The 20190-nt window shown below is 44.8% G+C and overlaps 1 protein-coding gene across 3 annotated transcripts in view; it reads right to left on the bottom strand.

Annotated features, from left to right (window-relative positions):
- The window catches only part of MAPDA (N6-Methyl-AMP deaminase), a 72333-nt gene that overhangs the window by 28974 nt on the left and 23169 nt on the right, over window positions 1-20190 (bottom strand). For 2 of the 3 annotated variants that reach the window (XM_073586938.1, XM_073586939.1), the window contains exons 2-6: window positions 19625-19755; window positions 13606-13666; window positions 8195-8279; window positions 7956-8037; window positions 7658-7784 (exon numbers count right to left, since the gene is read on the bottom strand). In XM_073586938.1, the coding sequence (XP_073443039.1) occupies window positions 7658-7784; window positions 7956-8037; window positions 8195-8279; window positions 13606-13666; window positions 19625-19755 (486 nt within the window). The remainder of the gene's footprint in view (window positions 1-7657; window positions 7785-7955; window positions 8038-8194; window positions 8280-13605; window positions 13667-19624; window positions 19756-20190) is intronic. The other variant, XM_073586937.1, reaches the window with a different exon arrangement.

Genomic DNA, 20190 nt, shown 5'->3' with positions numbered 1-20190 from the left:
GTGAGACGATGGGGGTATTATGGGGAGAGAAAACGACACTGGGGGTGAAAGAGGATGGGGGTATTATGGAGAGAGGATACGGCACTGGGGGTGAATGTGAGATGATGAGGGTATTATGGGGAGAGGAAACAGGGCACTGGGGGTGAATGTGAGAGGATGGGGTATTATGGGGGCTGAAGTGGGGGGACAGGGCACTGGGGGTTAATGTGAGAAAATGGGGTATTTTGGGGGCTAGGGCACTGGGGGTGAAGGTGAGAAGATGGGGAGAGAAGACATGATGCTGTAGTGTGAATGTGAGAGGATGGGAGTATTGTGGGTGTTGGGGTGGTGGAGATGAGATACGGCACTGGGGGTGAATGTGAGAGGATGGGGGTATTTTGGGGAGAAGTGGACAGGGCACTGGGGGCTGATTATTATACTGTTTTGATATGAAATTATATGCACTCCCATCACATGTAACAGTTGCTATCTTGGGGCTCGAGATAGGGGGCTTTTTATACTTGCAAGCTGGGTATTTTATAAGTATTAGTATAATAAGCATGACAATACAGGTTAATAGCAATAAGTTAATAAGGGGTTAATATCTCAGTATTAGTATAACCAGGATAAGTATAAGGCCTGGGTCAGACTTGCGAGTGTGATGCGAGAAACTCGCACGAGTCTCATGTCTCAATACCTGGCACTGCCACCGGCACTCGGACCGGCGTGTGCGGCCACACAGAAATACATGCAGCCGCACACGCCGCTCCCAAGTGCCGGCGGCAGTGTCGGCTATTGAGGTGCGAGACTCGTGTGAGTTTCTCGCAAGTGTGACCCCGGCCTTAGCATAAGGGTGCAGGCAGACGGCCGTATAACTCATGCGAGGATTGCTTCGCAATCCTCGGACTGGCTGCTGCCGCTCCTGACATGAGCGTCACAGTGTGATGGATTACTATGCAGCTGTTACACTCAGGTCAGGAGAGCCAACTGTCAGTCCGAGCATTGCAGTACGATCCTCGCATGAGAAATACGTCTGTCTGTCTGTCCCCAAACAAGTATAACCACACAGTAACCACGAGCTGCATTCTATTTAATAATTTCATAATTTATTATTATAAAGTAACTAAAGGCACGGGGGGATAAATGTCTGCAGTCACTCAGACTACAGATGGCCATGACATGGTGCACCTGCTGTCATGAGACCCCAATACCACTGGTGCGATCAGGCGGTCATGCGACCACGTTTGCTATGTGCCTGTGTCGATTAGATAAGTTTGACTTCTCTCAATAGAAGGGGACATCATACTGTATATAAGTGAGCTATGGACCCATCATACTGTGTATAGGGGAGCTGTGGGATCATCATACAGTGTATAGGGGAGATGTGGGATCATCATATGGTGTATAGGGGAGTTGTGGGCCCAGCATGCTGTATATAGGGGAGTTGTACATGGGGAACTTAGGGGACATAATTAAATGTTAAGTGAGCACTTAAACATTATTGTTATAGGGGCACTCAGTATTGTGACCATCAAAGTTGCACATTGAGTATTATTACTTTCTAGGGACAAAACGTGGAGGGCACATGCACCTGAAATTAATATTTTCTTGGAGGCAATTTTACCATCTAGAGATCACAAAGGAGGCATTATTACGATGTAAGGGGCACAGTGGTGGCATTACTATATGGGGCAGTAAGAGGAGCTCTGTTTTTGTACCGCACAGTAGATGCAGGAATAGGGATTCATATGGCAGCAGCGGCTCAGTATTGGGGTATCAGCAGAATGAGGAGTTTGTGCAGGTTGGGAATACATTTACACATGGAAACACAAGAAGCAATAGGATGAAACTGAAAGGGAGAATATACAGATTAGATATTAGAAAAAACTCTTTGACAGTGAGGATGATCAATGAGTGGAACACGCTGCCACGAGAGGTGGTGAGTTCTCCTTCAATGGAGGTCTTCAAACAGGCTGGACAGACATCTGTCTGAGATGGTTTAGTGAATCCTGCAATGAGCAGGGGGTCTGACACGAGGATTATGATTCTACATGTGAACGGTGCTGGAAATGTGAGAAGTCAGATGTGTCTTTGTTGTAATCTCTGCAGATGAGTCCTGGCTGGAGAAGTAGACATGTCTGTCTGGGCCACATGGAATAGACGGGAAAAGTGAATGACTCCACCTGAAAGAACGTCCTCTGTAAGTCACCATCTATAACTGTACTGTAATCTCTATATGTTCTGCAGGACTGGTATCTACCACTATGTGTCACCATATGGCGGTAATATCAGTGCTGGTCTTTGTATAGAGATTTTCAATAACAGTTTGGTCATCTCCTGAGGTTCCCCTATACCACCATAGTTATAATTATGATTACCTGGTTAGGGGCCACAAGGAGACACAGATGGAAAGAGCCCCTGTGCAATAACAATATATGGGCCCTTTGCAGCCCAAGATCACCTTCTTTGGAGGTAGATATGGGCCCCCTAATCTCTTGCACTCATGTGCGGTTGCGCAGGTTGCACCAATGATATGTCCTCCAGTTAGGGGCCCACTCAGATGTTTTGCCTACCCCCCAGAGCTGAACCCCTAGCTACGCCTCTGGTTAGTACCCATGGTATCTCCAGTATAAGATCAAATAGAAAGGGTGGACTGCAGAGTAAGCAGCCTCTTCTTACCTAAGCACTTCCGGTATGGCTGGTAATACATCAGATAGACACAGTGGAAAGCACTGTGATCAGCCTCTTATCTCAACACCCATAATATTATTTATTATTATACATTTTTATAGCGCCATTTATTCCATGGCGCTTTACATGTGAAAAGGGGTAAATATAGACAAGTACAATAAACATGAGCAATACAAGGGACACACAAGTACAGAAGGAGAGAGGACCCTACCCGCAAGGGCTCACAGTCTACAGGGAATGGGTGAGAATACACTAGGAGAGGGTAGAGCTGGTCGTGCGGCGGTTAAGTAGACTGAGGATCACTGCAGGTTGTAGGCTTGTCGGAAGAGGTGGGTCTTCAGGTTCTTTTTGAAGGTTTCCATGGTAGACGAGAGTCTGATGTGTTGATGTAGAGAGTTCCAGAGTATGGGGGAAACACGGGAGAAGTCTTGTATGTGGTTGTGGGAAGAAGAGATAAGAGGGAAATAGATAAGGAGATCTTAATAGGATCGAAGGTTGCTTGTGGGCAAGTACCGGGAGGCCATGTCACAGATGTATGGATTAGACAGGTTGTGGATGGCTTTGTATGTCATACAGTGGGGAAAAAAAGTATTTAGTCTGTCAGCAATAGTGCAAGTTCCACCACTTAAAAAGGTGAGAGGCGTCTGTAATTTACATCATAGGTAGACCTCAACTATGGGAGACAAACTGAGAAAAAAAAAATCCAGAAAATCACATTGTCTGTTTTTTTTTTCATTTTATTTGCATATTATGATGGAAAATAAGTATTTGGTCAGAAACAAAATTTCATCTCAATACTTTGTGATATATCCTTTGTTGGCAATGACAGAGGTCAAACGTTTTCTGTAAGTCTTCACAAGGTTGCCACACACTGTTGTTGGTATGTTGGCCCATTCCTCCATGCAGATCTCCTCTAGAGCAGTGATGTTTTTGGCTTTTCGCTTGGCAACACGGACTTTCAACTCCCTCCAAAGGTTTTCTATAGGGTTGAGATCTGGAGACTGGCTAGGCCACTCCAGGACCTTGAAATGCTTCTTACGAAGCCACTCCTTCGTTGCCCTGGCGGTGTGCTTTGGATCATTGTCATGTTGAAAGACCCAGCCACGTTTCATCTTCAATGCCCTTGCTGATGGAAGGAGGTTTGCACTCAAAATCTCACGATACATGGCCCCATTCATTCTTTCATGTACCCGGATCAGTCGTCCTGGCCCCTTTGCAGAGAAACAGCCCCAAAGCATGATGTTTCCACCACCATGCTTTACAGTAGGTATGGTGTTTGATGGATGCAACTCAGTATTCTTTTTCCTCCAAACACGACAAGTTGTGTTTCTATCAAACAGTTCCAGTTTGGTTTCATCAGACCATAGGACATTCTCCCAAAACTCCTCTGGATCATCCAAATGCTCTCTAGCAAACTTCAGACGGGCCCGGACATGTACAGGCTTAAGCAGTGGGACACGTCTGGCACTGCAGGATCTGAGTCCATGGTGGCGTAGTGTGTTACTTATGGTAGGCCTTGTTACATTGGTCCCAGCTCTCTGCAGTTCATTCACTAGGTCCCCCCGCGTGGTTCTGGGATTTTTGCTCACCGTTCTTGTGATCATTCTGACCCCACGGGATGGGATTTTGCGTGGAGCACCAGATCGAGGGAGATTATCAGTGGTCTTGTATGTCTTCCATTTTCTAATTATTGCTCCCACAGTTGATTTCTTCACTCCAAGCTGGTTGGCTATTGCAGATTCAGTCTTCCCAGCCTGGTGCAGGGCTACAATTTTGTTTCTGGTGTCCTTTGACAGCTCTTTGGTCTTCACCATAGTGGAGTTTGGAGTCAGACTGTTTGAGGGTGTGCACAGGTGTCTTTTTATACTGATAACAAGTTTAAAACAGGTGCCATTACTACAGGTAATGAGTGGAGGAAAGAGGAGACTCTTAAAGAAGAAGTTACAGGTCTGTGAGAGCCAGAAATCTTGATTGCTTGTTTCTGACCAAATACTTATTTTCCACCATAATATGCAAATAAAATGAAAAAAAAAACAGACAATGAGATTTTCTGGATTTTTTTTCCTCAGTTTGTCTCCCATAGTTGAGGTCTACTTATGATGTAAATTACAGACGCCTCTCATCTTTTTAAGTGGTGGAACTTGCACTATTGCTGACTGACTAAATACTTTTTTTCCCACTGTAGTTAGGATTTTGAACTGGAGCCTCTGGACGATAGGAAGCCAATGAAGGGCTTGGCAGAGTCGAGGATCACCCCAAAATGGAACCGAGCATGCGGGACTGGGGAAAGTGAGCAGCCATTGACATTGATGGATAGGTCTGGTGGAGGGGTAGAGTGAGATGGGGGAAAGATTATGAATTCTGTTTTGTCCATGTTCAGTTTTATAAAGCGAGCAGAGAAGAAAGCTGAAACAGCAGACAGACATTGTGGGATTTTGGTAAGTAAGGAGGTGAGGTCAGATCCAGATAGGTAGATCTGCGTGTCATCAGCATAGAGATGATACTGCAAACCGTGGGATTTTATGAGCTGTCCCAGGCAGAAGGTGTAGATGGATAAGAGTAGGGGTCCTAGAACTGAGCCTTGAGGAACACCGACAGACAGGGGGTGAGGTGGGGAGGTGGTGTGGGAGAGGGTGACACTGAATGTTCAGTATGTTAGATATGATGAGATCCAGGATAGGGTCAAGCCTGTGATGCCAAGAGATGAGAGAATGGTCCACAGTGTCGAAGGCAGAGACAGGTCCAGGAGAAGGAGGACAGAGTAGTGTCGCTTGCTCTTGGCGATTAGTAGGTCGCTGGTGACTTTACTTAGGGCAGTTTCAGTTGAGTGATTATGTCAGAAGTCTGATTGTAAGCGGTCAAAGAGGGAGCAGGAGGAGATGTGGGAGGACAGTTCAAGATAGACATGCTGTTCCAGTAGTTTTGAGGCATAAGGGAGAAGAGATATCGGGCGATAGCTAGACACAAAGAATGGGTCAAGGGAGGTTTTTTTTGAGGATGGACGTGATCGAGGCATGTTTGAAGGATGAGGGGAACACACCATTTGTAAGTGAGAGGTTGAAGAGGTGTGTTAGAGTAGGAATGAGGACTGTGGCGAGGTTAGGGATGAGTTGGGATGGGAGCGGGTCAAGCATACAAGTGGTGAGGTGTGATCTTGATAGGAGGGTGGAGAACTGATCTTCTGTCATGGTGGTGAAGTTGGATTTGGAGGAACAGGGCTGAGCAGCTAAGAGGGGCATTGGGGGCTTTTGGCCAAATATCTATTTAGCTCAGATAGGCAGGATGGACAGCAGTGTGAGCAGCCTACTCTTACCTCCATTATTAGATCAGAATATTCACTGGGAGTACGTCTTCCTACACATGAATGGAGAGACGGATCTTTTACAGCAAAAGGTCATTGGCACCTGTTTTCTGTTTTGTTGTTAATAATCTATGACATGTTTCTATCAGTGACCATTTCAATTCTATATTGCTTATCTTCTTAGAAAAAAGGATTGTCCGTTTCTAATTAAATGTATTTAGTAAATTATTTATAATGACAATTTAATGACCGGAAAGTCTCTACTAACATCACTGCATGAAAACTCCTGCAACCTAGAAGCAGCAGGTAAGCTTCCTTACTGTCATAAAAAACCCAGGGATGCTGGAGTGAAAATAAAGGCAGTTTATACACAACTTCTGTCTTCTCTTTTTCATCTTATATAGTACTTAAAGAGCGCAGGAGCAGAAAAAACGGGATTACTAAAATATGCTGCATTTTTTCCTTATGATTTACAGCTTTCAGTGCGTTGGGTTTTTTGGGGTTTTTTTTCAAAACAGGATGGCAATTATTTCAGCATATTTGCAGTGCTTGTGCTGTATTTTTTACCCATTGAAATCAATTTGGGTCTTAATAAATGCAATTGAAAGTTTACATGCTTTTCTCATGCTTTTTTGTGTTGCTATTTCACCCTATAAAAACGTAGGTGCGTTTTTAAAATAGGATGATATTAGATGTCACGCTGGTGACTCACACAGGCGGGAAGTCCCGTCCCATTCACTACAGTCACCACTCTGCTCTCCTCAGTAGCAGGCTCTCTTGCTGAGCTGCCTCTTGTAGCATTTCCAACATTGCTGCATCATACTAAGTCTCCACTTGCCTGTTGAGAGGCGCGGCCACTATCTGCAGATATTTAACCCCATGGTGTCCTGCAGAGGTGAGATCCTTTGGCCTATCCCCAAACAGCACCACTCCTTACCTGATCTAAGGTTCTAGTTCAGTCTATGTCTAGATTCTTGAAAAGTGCTGTCTTGTATGGTCTCTTCTGTTATCTGACCCGCTTTGCCTACCCATTTATCCAGACCTCTCCTCTCCTGACCTCGGCTACGTTTATTGTACCCATGCTGCCTTTCCTGACCTTGGATTGTATGACCACGTCTTTGCCTCTGTCCACTTGTACTAATATCTCTGAACCTCTGGTGAGCTGACCCGGGGACTGCCCTGGAGTGGTACTTCGTTACTAAAGGCGTCCATGCCTATCCTCACCATTAAATGCTCTAGTGAACACCCAGTAGTCACTTAGTCACACTTCTCCAGGGTAAGCCTGGCCCATGACGCAGCGGGTTCGCACCCACCAGCGTTACATTGGATCCTCTGAGGAGGAGGAGGAAGACATTGCAACTTAAAGAAAGCATCAACAACCTCATCAATAACGTATAAAAAAAGCTTTTTTCCTACCAATACACTTATTTCATGTGGGGGAAAAAGCAGCAAAAACGATTTGTGTGAAGATACCCTAACTGTAAACGAAAATGTTTGTGCTAATTGACTGCAAGGAGAGATCATGAAGGTTTGAAACGTAAATTACATTAGTTGCCTAACTGGAGAAAGTTAGAAAACTCCTTTAAAACAAGCACAAAGTATGGATAAATAACATCCGTAAAACTGGTTAGCGACATTAGTCATGTGGTATAGGAAATGTCAGCACATAGAGTACACTGAACTCACGGTTGGGTCGCCGCTGAGATCCAGGCCTAAAACAAGATCATTGGTAGAATGGAAAAATTGCTCGGCCAGTTTTACAGTTTCTTTAGCAACTGTTGGACCACCTCTTCTGTCAATTGCTAGTAAGAATCTGAAAGAAATGAGAAACCGAAATAACGTTATATAAAAATTTCTATGTTTAAAAGATAGCCCCTTTCCAATAAAATACTCCTCGGCTTTCTTTATGTAACAGACCAAAGTGAGTTCTGTGGAAATACCCACAAGGAATTGTAGTAGAGCGAAACCACTGGGCGAGGCGTACCTAACATCGATGTCCACCTCCTCAGCCTTGCACCGCTTTATCCCTTCAAGCACAGTCTCCACATATGTTTGCTTTGTCATCCCTGCAAGGAGATTAAGTAATAGCACGAATTCATCCATTTGGTGAACACATGGTCCAGGCAACATATCAACTGTCTGTTGCTCTAAACATGATGTGCTCACAACCTTTATGTAATTCTTCCTCAAAATACCAAAAATGAAATGGGCAATACATAGTACCTGTGGCAGACTCCCTTGGTGTGCTCCGTAACTCCAGGTATTTGACACCATCTGCCGCAAACTCTTTAATAACATCCTTTGTAACCTAAATGAATAACAGGTAATCAGGGAAAACCAGGACAAGTTCATTTTAAAGGGACTGTGTCATCAGAAAAAGATATACTGCTTATAATCATATTATTAACTAGCTGAAGAGCCCGGCGTTGCCTGGGCATAGTAACCAACTGGGGTTAGTTATAACAAATTATAATGATTATACTGCACATAAAAACCATGCATCTAATCCTATCCTGTGTGATACTGACTGCTGAGCCATGTATCTAATCCTATCCTGTGTGATGCTGACTGCTGAGCCGTGTATCTAATCCTATCCTGTGTGATACTGACTGCTGAGCTGTGTATCTAATCCTATCCTGTGTGATACTGTCTGCTGAGCTGTGTATCTATTCCTATCCTGTGTGATGCTGACTGCTGAGCTGTGTATCTAATCCTATCCTGTGTGATACTGTCTGCTGAGCCATGTATCTAATCCTATCCTGTGTGATACTGACTGCTGAGCCGTGTATCTAATCCTATCCTGTGTGATACTGGGCTCCCCCTGCAGTCTGTGTCAGAGGGTGGTCTGTGTTGGCACGATAATAAATTGTGTTATTTCCAGCTTTACAGAAGGACGATAACACCATAGAAATGATAAGAATAATAGGCCTCAGTTACCACAACTGTCTACAAAGAAAACTGTTGCTGATAGCAACCAATCACAGCTCATTTTTCATCTTTTAAACAGCTCTGGGACAGCGTGCGAGTGGCGACTTTTGTGTTTCGACTTTTATGTGGCGAGGTTGGTGTATGTGTGGTGAAATGTGTACTGAGGGTGGTATATGTGTTGAAGCACGTGGTAGTGTGTGGCGCATTTTGTGTGTGTGTTCATATCCCCGTGTGTGGTGAGTATCCCATGTCAGGGCCCCACCTTAGTAACTGTACGGTATATACCCTTTGGCGCCATCGCTCTCATTCTTTAAGTCACCCCTGTTCACATCTAACAGCTGTCAATTTGCCTCCAACACTTTTCCTTTCACTTTTTCCCCATTATGTAGATAGGGGTAAAATTGTTTGGTGAATTGGAACGCGCAAGGTTAAAATTTTGCCTCTCAACATAGCCTATGACGCTCTCGGGGTCCAGACTTGTGACTTTGCAAAATAATGTGGCTGTAGCTGCGATGGTGCGGATGCCAATCCCGGACATACATACACACACACACGCACACATTGAGCTTTATATATTAGATGAATTTTTAAAGCATTTTTAATCATCTTTTTATTTTTCGTATCATGATTTGTATTTAAAAAAAAAAAACAACTTGAAATATTGCAACTTTCATAGTGGGCACTGGGGCTATTCCAGACTCATTCTTCCTGTTTCAGGAAATTCACATCTTTTGCATCAAAGAATCTAATAAGTGTGTGCAAGGGTCATTGTGAAAAAAATGGGAAACAGAAGGAGCTGTGACACCTCCTAATGTGATTGGTGGATCCTGCATTATCAGTTATGCAAGACCTGTCACCAGTCATTGTAATCCTGCCTGTGATGATTACGAGGCTTCTGAAAAGTATTTTCTAAAGAATAGGATGTCTGAGTCTATAATGGTCCAAGTGTGAAAATTGAACAATTTGTAATATGATGAACACTATATCAATATGAGTGCTTGTGCAGGACTGTATTGAATATTAAGGTGTTAAAGGAGTTCTGCAGTTAAGTAATGTTTTTTAAGGCATCAAATCTAGAATAACCTACTAATATACTCTAATTAAAAAAGTGCAGTGCCCTGATGTGGAGAATACAGCACTAGTCCTGAGGGGTAACTCAGGTACATTTCAAATGCTAAGCCAGGACCTATTCAGTCTACGGAGATTTGAAGATGGGGGTTGGCTTAGCTACTTTAAGAAGCCAGACAGCCAACCCCCTTTGAACACTTGACAAAGTGACAAGGAGGAAGCTCTCTACATATCGAAAAAAGTGAAAGTGCAGCTAAATGGATCACTGGGTATAGTTCTTTTTCTTAAGTATATCAGTAAGCTTAAGGGTATGTTCAAATTTAGTTTTTTTGTGTGTATTTTTGCAACTAATTCATTTTAATCTCAAGACTGAAAAACTGCATTAAAAGGGATGAAAAAATTGACATGTCTTGTTACTTATTTTTTTTAAATGTCATCTTTTTTGAATGTCACTCAGCAACCGCAGGATGACATCAAGTGACCTACAAAAGGAATGGCAAATGGCAACTGGGGTGAAAAGCACGACAAGATAAGTTCGTAACAGGCTCCTAGAGGCAGGGCTCAAGTCATGTAAAGCTACAAAAAAGGCTTTCATCAATGAGAAGCAAAGGAGAGTCAAGCTGAAGTTTGCCAAAGACCATAAGGATTGGATCATAGCAGAATGGAGTAAGGTAATCTTCTCTGATGAGTCTAATTTTCAGCTTTGCCCAACACATGGTCATCTATTGGTTAGACGGAGACCTGGAGAGGCGTACAAGCCACAGTGTCTTGCACCCACCGTGAAACTTGGTGGAGGATCGGTGATGATCTGGGGATGCTTCAGCAAGGCTGGAATTGGGCAGGTGAATCTTTGGGAAGGACGTATGAATCTAGCCGCATACAAGGTTAGCCTGGAAAAACAGTTGATTCCTTCTGCTCAGGCAATGTTACCCAACTCTGAGGACTGCCACACAGCTGGGTCAATCAATGTGTGGATGAAGGATCACCATGTGACGAGCGTCAGTTTACGCTGAGTCATTTTTCTTCTTAGAGTGGACCCTCTGGGCCGTGGCACCCACCCACCTAGGGCGAGCTGACCTAGTAAGAACCCACCCCCTGTAGAGGGAGAGTCAGGGGCAAGACCAAGGGGGTGAGCCACCACAGCAGCTGGACCAGACAGCAGGCTCAGGGAGACACTATTGAGTGTCTAGCAACAGGACGAACAGGATATGAAACATAAGCGAGGTCACAGGGTTTCTTCAGCAAACGTGGTTACACACTTTAATCCGATACAAGGCAAAAACAGAGAATCAGATGCAGGGCACAAACGGTGAAACACGGCAAGGTGCGTGCAAGGGCATGCCAAATGTTCCAGACATAACACGTGCAGAAAACATACCGGAGTCCAGGGCAGGGTATGTGTTAGGGGGTCACACCAGAGTTCCTAGGTGGGATGCGTGCTAGGACACGCTAGAGTCCAAGACAAGGTGCGTGCTCGGAGACACGCCAGAGTCCAAGGCAGAGTGCGTGCAAGAAGACACGCCAGGGTCCAAGGCGGGTGCGAAGGCATCAGACTCCGGAAGACTGGCAAGGACTGACAGGATCCAGGCATCAGGATGTAGTTATCTGGTTCCGGACCTCTGGCAGCGGTCAGCAGGCTTCGGGAATCCGGCAAACTAACCAGAATATGGGGCAGGGTGCGTGCTAGGAGACACGCCAGGGTCAGGTTCAAGGACGGAGGCCTGCGTGTGCAGAGGGCACGCCAGGGACAGGTACAAGGACGGAGGCCTGCGCGTGTAGAGGGACACGCCAGAGACAGGTACGAGGATGGAGGCCTGCGCGTGTAGAGGGATACGCCAGGGACAGGTACAAGGACGGAGGCCTGTGCGTGCAGAGGGAAACGGCAGGGACAGGTACAAGGACAGAAGCCTGCGCGTGTAGAGGGACACGCCAGGGACAGGTACAGGCAAGGACCTGTACGTGCGAGAGGGCACGACAGGGTACTTGGCAAGACCTGCGCGTACTTTTACAGAAGCACGGGGAGGTATGCCACGGGGCAGGCGAGGGCCTGCGCGTGCTAAGAGAAGCACGGAGAGCACAATGCAGAGACAGCCTGAGGTGCAAGGAAGCACAGAGAGCACAGCTGGGGCACTGTCTAGCTGATCGGGCTGCGGCACTGACAGACGTGCAAGACTCCAGCGAACCCGGCTGAGGAATGGCAGGCGACACAGCTGTCACTGACCGACGAGCACGGCTGAGGCACAAGCAGGCGGGCACGGCTAGGGTGGGCACGGCTGAAGCACAAACAGGAGGCTAGGAATGCCAGGCGCATGCAAAGAGCACACGAAGCAACAAAGCAAGGTAAGACAAGAAACAAGGCAGAGCAAAACAGAGAGTGGAACACGGAGAGGAACATAGGCAGAAACACAGAGTTAGGTCAGAGAGAGAACAGAGCTAGTAGCAGAGCGTAGGCCGAAGCCCAGAGCCGGGCCAAGGCAGAGCCTTGGGACTAGACAAGGAAATGTGCAAGAGAGCACAAGAGGACAGAGTACGGAAAACCAGGCAGAGACAAGAAACATGAGAAGCCCTACAAGGCTCAGAATAGCAAAGAACAGACATGGTGAAACAGGCTAAGGCAGAGAACAGCGGAAATACTACAAGGCAAAGCAAGGCAAGGACAAACATGGCACGAGACAGGAGACAGAGTACAAGCACAGAGCGTGTGCAGAGACGCACGACAGGGCAGAGTGCAGGGGCACAGAATACAGAGAGCGACCAAGCAGACCAAGCAGCCATGCAGGGAAGCAACACGATACTCAGGCCCTGACCATAGGGAGGGGCGATCTGATATAGCACCATAGCACCAGTACTTCCGGGTCAGCACCAGGGAGGGACTTTGGGTTCAGATCCTCCAGGATCATAGAGAGCATTGCTAGAACAGCCTGAGTAGAACCATAGAGAAGGTCACAGGATCAGGGGTTATAGGAATGCAGCGGATTGCAGAACCAGAGCAGGGCTGGAGCATAGGAAAGGTCACATGACCAAGGGTTCCAGAATACAGCGGATTGCAGAGTGAGATAGAGACGGATGGTTACCCAGCAACAGCGTGCAGCCATGAGGTAAGGCGCGCGTGCACACTGCTCCAGGCATCTTGCGGCATGACAGACATGGCGGACATGACAGACATGGCGGACATGACACACCACATCAAATCCCTGTCATGGCCATCCCAATCTCCAGACCTGATCCCCATTGAAAACCTCTGGAATGTAATCAAGAGGAAGATGGATAGTCACAAGCCATCAAACAAAGAAGAACTGCTTTAATTTTTGTACCAGGTGTGGCATAAGGTCACCCAAAAGCAGCGTGAAAGACTAGTGGAAAGCATGCCAAGACGCATGAAAGCTGTGATTAAAAATCATGGTTATTCCACAAAATATTCATTTCTGAACTCTTCCTGAGTTAAAATATTATACACACACAGTCAGACGCAGCAGTGCTCCACAGTCAGACGCAGCAGTGCTCCACTGTCAGACGCAATAGTGCTTTAAGCCTAGGAGGTGAATATCAGCCACACGGCAGAAACTAATACCCATCCTGGCAGGGTAATGAATAATTTATGTATTAACAGCAAACCTATTAACAATAATGGTACTTACCAGTAATATGTCTTCTGCTGTATCTGTAATCTGATGAATTATTCGGAACATTTGAAAACACCTAGAATGAGATGAGATCAAGGAAAGAAGACGGATAAATCACTTGTAGTAACATATCTGTAATAGGTGTGAAATCAATGCAACACAATAGAGGCTAAAAGTACCAGAAACTACTGGAAAATGAAAAACAAAAATTCCATCATGGTGAAAGCATAGTTTATACCTAGATTTCAGTAGAATGTGAACTAAAATATACCGTAAGCTGATGTAGACATACTGACAAAGGCCACGTTCATATGTTCAGTATTTGTAAGCCAAAACCAGGAGTGGAACGGTCAGAAGAAAAGTATAATAGAAACACGTCACCACTTCTGGATTTATCATCCACTCCTGGGTTTGGCTTAGAAATACTGATGCGAAATACTGACCAAATACTGAACATGTGAACTTAGCATTATGGAGATACTGAGCCTCATTTATCAAAAGTGTGGAAAAAAAAAAAACTTTTTTTTTTTTTTTTTAACTACCTTGACAAAACGAAAGCTGTGCTGTGATTAGTTTCTATGGACCCAAAAAAAACACCACCCCCCAAAAAATTAAATTTTCGTTCAGTCTTGATGAATCTGCCTCATTGCACCTCATCTAGTATCCTTCTAGAAATACACATTATCCAGCTCAACTAACAGGAACTTACGGTACATAATCGCATTAAGCAGGTAAACGCTTTGGCTGTGTTCAAATTTAGGGTACATGCTGCGGTTTTTTTATCCAGTTGATTTTTATCCGCATGTGTCGGAGCTAAAAAAAATATGCAATGACAATCTTCTCTGATTATTGTGACTTTTTGATGCATTTTCCCTTTAATTTGATGCGATTTGATTGCAGATTTAAAGCTACATTTTTATGCATTTTTCTAGTGCAGAAATGCTGAGACTCTGCACTTAGCCCATTCGTGACCGCTAATACGTCTCTTTACTGACCTGCGATATAAGAGAATAGCATCCCAATACAGGTGACAATCCAGCAGCTGTTGCTGTGCACTCTAGCTGACAACTTGCTGCATCAGCCACGATCAGTGATGGCACCAACCATGGCCGTTTAACCTCTTCAATGCTGCTGACAATTATGACTACAGCACCTAGTGGTTAACAGAGTGTGTGGGGGGGGGCTTCCTCTTTAACCCCACTGGCACCCTGAGATCTTGATTGTGTGGTCCTGCAGTTCACTGCCAAATAACAGCCTTAGGCTATGTGCACACGCTGCGGATTGGTCTGCGGATTCTTATCTGCGGAACTGCAGGTAAAACCGCAGGTAAAATGACCTGCGGTATTACCTGCGGATTGGCCTGCGGTTTGACACCTGGACAATGGAATAGGTGGCAAACCGCAGCAGAATCCGCAGAAACAATTGACATGTCAATTCTTTCTGCAGATTCAAATCCGCAGCTTTCCCGCAGATAAAAATCCGCAGCATGTGCACAGCAGAATGTAAATCCCATAGGATAACATGCTACTGTACACGGTCTGCAGAACTGCTGCGGCCAAAACCGCAGCGGAACCGCAGCGTGTGCACATAGCCTAAGAGTCTGCCGGCTACAGCGGCCTGTTCAGAAGTTAGAGACATTTAGACTGTAAAAATAAATGTCTTCATTCCTGTTATGATACTTTGCATTAATTCCTAAAAAGCACCTGAAGGGTTAATAAAGTACCAGAAAGCAATTTTGAATACGTTGAGGAGTGCCGGTTTTAAATTATCACTTATGGGGGTTTTAAGGCTATGTGCCCACGTAGCGATTCCTGAGCAGAATCGCACACCCTGCTCCCGGGAAAACGCATGCGGTTTTTGACGCGCTTTTTTAAGCGTTTGTCAAGCGTTTTTGCCCATACAATTGATGGTATGCGGAATCGCGCGCGATTCCACAAAATTAATGAACATACTACGTTTTTTACCGCCAAGCTATTCCGCAGCGGAAAAAAACGCACCATTGGCACAACATGTGCGTTTTCAATTAGGAATGCATGGAATGCTTTCTTTTTTAAGCATTTCCGCGGCAGAATCGTGCGTTTAAAATCATTGCGGAAACGCATAAAAAATGTTACGTGGGCACACAGCCTTAATATATAGGACCCCCAAAGTCACTTCAAAACTGAACAGGTCTCTAAAAAAAAATGCTACATTGTAAAACCTTCTAAAACGTTAACAAAATAAAAGATTTTATGAATGGTGCTGATATAAAATTAGACAAGAGGGACATGTTATTTATTGATGTTTTGCTATGGTATGACTCTCTGGATTAAAAGAATAATCATTCAAAGTTTGAAAATCGAAAATTTTTTGAAAATCTTGGGAAAATTTTATATTTTCATAAATAAATACAAAACATATCGATCTAAAAATTTACCATTACCATAAAGTACAATGTGTAATACACATTTAACTTTTTGTTTTGGCTCCCCACAGAAGCCTGTAGAGAAAAAATATGCACAGTTCAATGGAATCATTAACACTATAAAGTGGGGGTACGTGAGTTTTCAATTAATCACACCCACTTTGCAGACAATTAAACGCAGCAGATTTTCTTAAAACAAAAAAATAAATAATCCAGAGCATTTACGCTACATATGAACATGGCCTTGGATACACCCGTGCTGCTGTAAGTATTTAAACCTACATGTTGGCAATATACTCTAGACACCATGGAATTAAAAGGGGTTGTACAACATCTTATGCCAATTCCCTATCTAATAAAACTAAGTATTCCTCTAATTTAGGTCAGATTTACCCTATTTCTTCTTTTTTTTAAACTTCGAATGCGGATTGAAACTCCCAGCATGCATAGAGGGGATCTAAGACAAAATGTCATCACTGATGATCACTCCATGGGCTAGTCCTGCTGTCACATCCACTGGCTCATGCCCTTCAGAAGCTCATCAATGACATCTGCTTCAGGGGTTGGACTCGCTTTCCCGTGTACTGAGCATGTGTCGGTTGTTTGATCTGACACATGCTCAGTGTCGTCTCTCTCGTTAATTCATCCATTCTCCCTCTTCACTACTAATATATCAGGCCTTGCTTCTTATCCAATCATACAGTGCCTTTAACAATGTCATTTAGACCCACATGCCCAATAAAGTCCATGAAGAAAGCTGGCCATCACCTGCTTGCTTGGCCCTTGATCTCACCTGCCCAGCTAAAAGGATTATGAGAAATGGAGTATGGTCACTATGTGAGCTCTACCACTATGTCATCAATGGTACAATGGAGCTGGGAGGAGAGGGAGAGTCACTGATAGGTGATTGTCACGGTCAGGACGATCTAGCGCACTAGCTGAGAAGCTAAAATTATTGGGGGATAATATAGCTCCATTTTCATTAATACAATGACATTGGTGTTAGAGAATCTATTCAATTAAGCATTACATGCACCATTTCTATTAGACATTAAAAGGGACCTGTCACCAGGGCTGTGGAGTCGGTAAGACAAATCAGACTCCTCAATTTCTGTGACTTGGACTGACTCCAAAGCACTGGTCACTACTGAGGGTGTACATAAAGTGCAGCACAGATTCATCTCAGCTATGACCCCACAGCACTGGTCACTACTGAGCATGTCCATAAAGTGCAGCATAGATTCATCTCAGCTACAACTCCACAGCACTGGTCACTACTGAGCATGTACATAAAGTGCAGCACAGATTCATCTCAGCTATGACCCCACAGCACTGGTCACTACTGAGCATGTGCATAAAGTGCAGCACAGATTCATCTCATCTATGACTCCGCAGCACTGGTCACTACTGAGAATGTCCATAAAGTGCAGCACAGATTCATCTCATCTATGACTCCGCAGCACTGGTCACTACTGAGCATGTACATAAAGTGCAGCACAGATTCATCTCAGCTATGACTCCACAGCAGTGGTCACTACTGAGCATGTACATAAAGTGCAGCACAGATTCATCTCAGCTATGAGTCCACAGCACTGGTCACTACTGAGCATGTGCATAAAGTGCAGCACAGATTCATCTCAGCTATGACTCCACAGCACTGGTCACTACTGAGCATGTACATAAAGTGCAGCACAGATTCATCTCAGCTATGACTCCACAGCACTGGTCACTACTGAGCATGAACATAAAGTGCAGCACAGATTCATCTCCGCTATGACCCCACAGCACTGGTCACTACTGAGCATGTACATAAAGTGCAGCACAGATTCATCTCAGCTATGACTCCACAGCACTGGTCACTACTGAGCATGTACATAAAGTGCAGCACAGATTCATCTCCGCTATGACCCCACAGCACTGGTCGCTACTGAGCATGTACATAAAGTGCAGCACAGATTCATCTCAGCTATGACTCCACAGCACTGGTCACTACTGAGCATGTACATAAAGTGCAGCACAGATTCATCTCCGCTATGACCCCACAGCACTGGTCGCTACTGAGCATGTACATAAAGTGCAGCACAGATTCATCTCAGCTATGACTCCACAGCACTGGTCACTACTGAGCATGCACATAAAATGCAGCACAGATTCATCCTCACTAAAAGCAGAGATCCTTAGTTCTGGAATAGTTGGGAAAGTTATGAAATGTCTTATAAATATAGGACATTTCATAACTTTCTCAAATTCTTATGTAAAATATGCAGCACATCCCGCATTGAACTAATGTACCCAATTTATTAGATATTTTAGGAGTCGGATTCGGTTCATTTTATAAAGACTGACTCCAACTCCACAGCCCTGCCTGTCACCTCTCCTGACCTCTGTCTTTTAGTAAATGATAGCTTTCTCTAAGGCTATTTTCACACATCCGGTGTGATTGTTCCGACGGGGTGCGGCGGAAAGCCGGACCGCCGGATCAGGCGTGCAGCGGTGATAGCGGATGCAGGTGCGGCGCCTGATCTGGCTTGTAAAACATTTAAAGGAGCCGCAGAGGGAGCAAGCGAGAGAGGCAGCACCGGGGAGGCCGGTATGTACGGAGGAGAGAGAGGCAGCACCGGGGAAGCCAGCACCGGGGAAGCCGGTATTAAAGGATCCGCAGCGGGAGCAAGCTAGAGAGGCAGCACCGGGGAAGCCAGCACCGGGGAAGCCGGTATGTACGGAGGAGAGAGAGGCAGCATTGGGAAAGCCAGCACCAGGGAAGCCGGTAAAGGAGCCGCAGCGGGAGGAAGCGAGGCAGCACCGGGGAAGCCGGTATGTACGGAGGGGGGGGAAACGCGCGTGCTGCGCCGGGCACTTATGGGGTTAAAACTCACAGTGCCCGCGCATGCGCTGTTGAAAAAGCCGGTCCAGCGCTGTAAAAAAAAAAAACGTTGCAGCCAACGTTTTTAGCTGACGCCGGACGGCGCAGGTTTGCCGTTTCCGGCAAAACCCGGAGGCGCCGTATGTCCATCCGGCACGATGCGGCGATCATTACATTCTATGTGCCAAAACCGGATCCAATTCCGGATCCAGTTTTCACACTTTTCGATGCATCGTGCCGGATTAAAAAAAACGGATATGTGAAAGAGGCCTTAGAAATAACAATTCTGGATCGTCGTTTGTAAGAACTCTGCATTGTACTGTACAGCGGCTATTTCTCCATAAAATGTATGAATAAATTGACAGGCTACTACCAGCCACAGCCCTTTATCAATGGATGCATCACTATACTGGCAACATTTACTGCACAAGGGCAAACTGTGAAGAGACACATACCAACTGGGGACACTCAGTTATCAGTGTATTCACACATTTCTAGGATTAGTAACAGAGAAATGGCACAATGCAGTTATAAGACTAAAGAAAAGGTGCTCCAGAATTGTTTGGGATGAGCACCATGGTAAGACGTACATGTGGCACACACGGTCCCTGACCTTCATCTCCTGGCTGCTGTAGGGGGAGGCGTGGGTGCAGATAAGTGACTCTCCAATTCCAAGCAAAACGCTCAGCAAGTTGTACTCGACTGATTTTGTCCAATAACAAGATATAAAAACTTATTAATGCCCAGAGATGGGATCAGATACTTACTCTTCTAGACTCCTCTTCTGTCCTTTGTCTATCATCGTCATTCCATTCTGAATTTGAAGATGAGGTTTTTGTGCCATGAGCTTTTTCATGGTGGCAGAACTTATGGAGCCATTGAGGTGGGCATGCAGCTCCTAGAAGAGGCAACCCAATACACCAATTATCATATTATATTGTGAACGTCAATTGAATTTGTTGATTTTCCTCTGTATTGTAGAAACAACCAGTGATTGAAAACACTTTCATATACAGTGGGTACGGAAAGCATTCAGACCTCTTTACATTTTTCACTCTTTGTTTCATTGCAGCCATTTGGTAAATTCAAACAAGTTCATTTTTTTCTCATTAATGTACACTCATGACTGAAAAATAAACAGAAATGTAGACATTTTTGCAAATTTATTAAAAAAAGAAAAACTGAAATATCACATGGTCATAAGTATTCAGTATGAAAAAACAAAAATGTTGTTTATCAAAAGGCTCTTGAACGAGTTGAAAATAAAATACTACTTGAAATTCAGTGAGATCAAGGCTAAATATAATCTACCATCATCTGAGCTGGTCTTTTA

This window comes from Dendrobates tinctorius, unplaced genomic scaffold (genome assembly GCF_039654945.1).
Source record: "Dendrobates tinctorius isolate UK_male_01 unplaced genomic scaffold, ASM3965494v1 ptg000097l, whole genome shotgun sequence".
Classification (NCBI taxonomy): Eukaryota; Metazoa; Chordata; class Amphibia; order Anura; family Dendrobatidae; genus Dendrobates; species Dendrobates tinctorius.
Note: the sequence above shows the minus strand (reverse complement) of the source record. Positions and strands in the feature narration are given on the sequence as shown.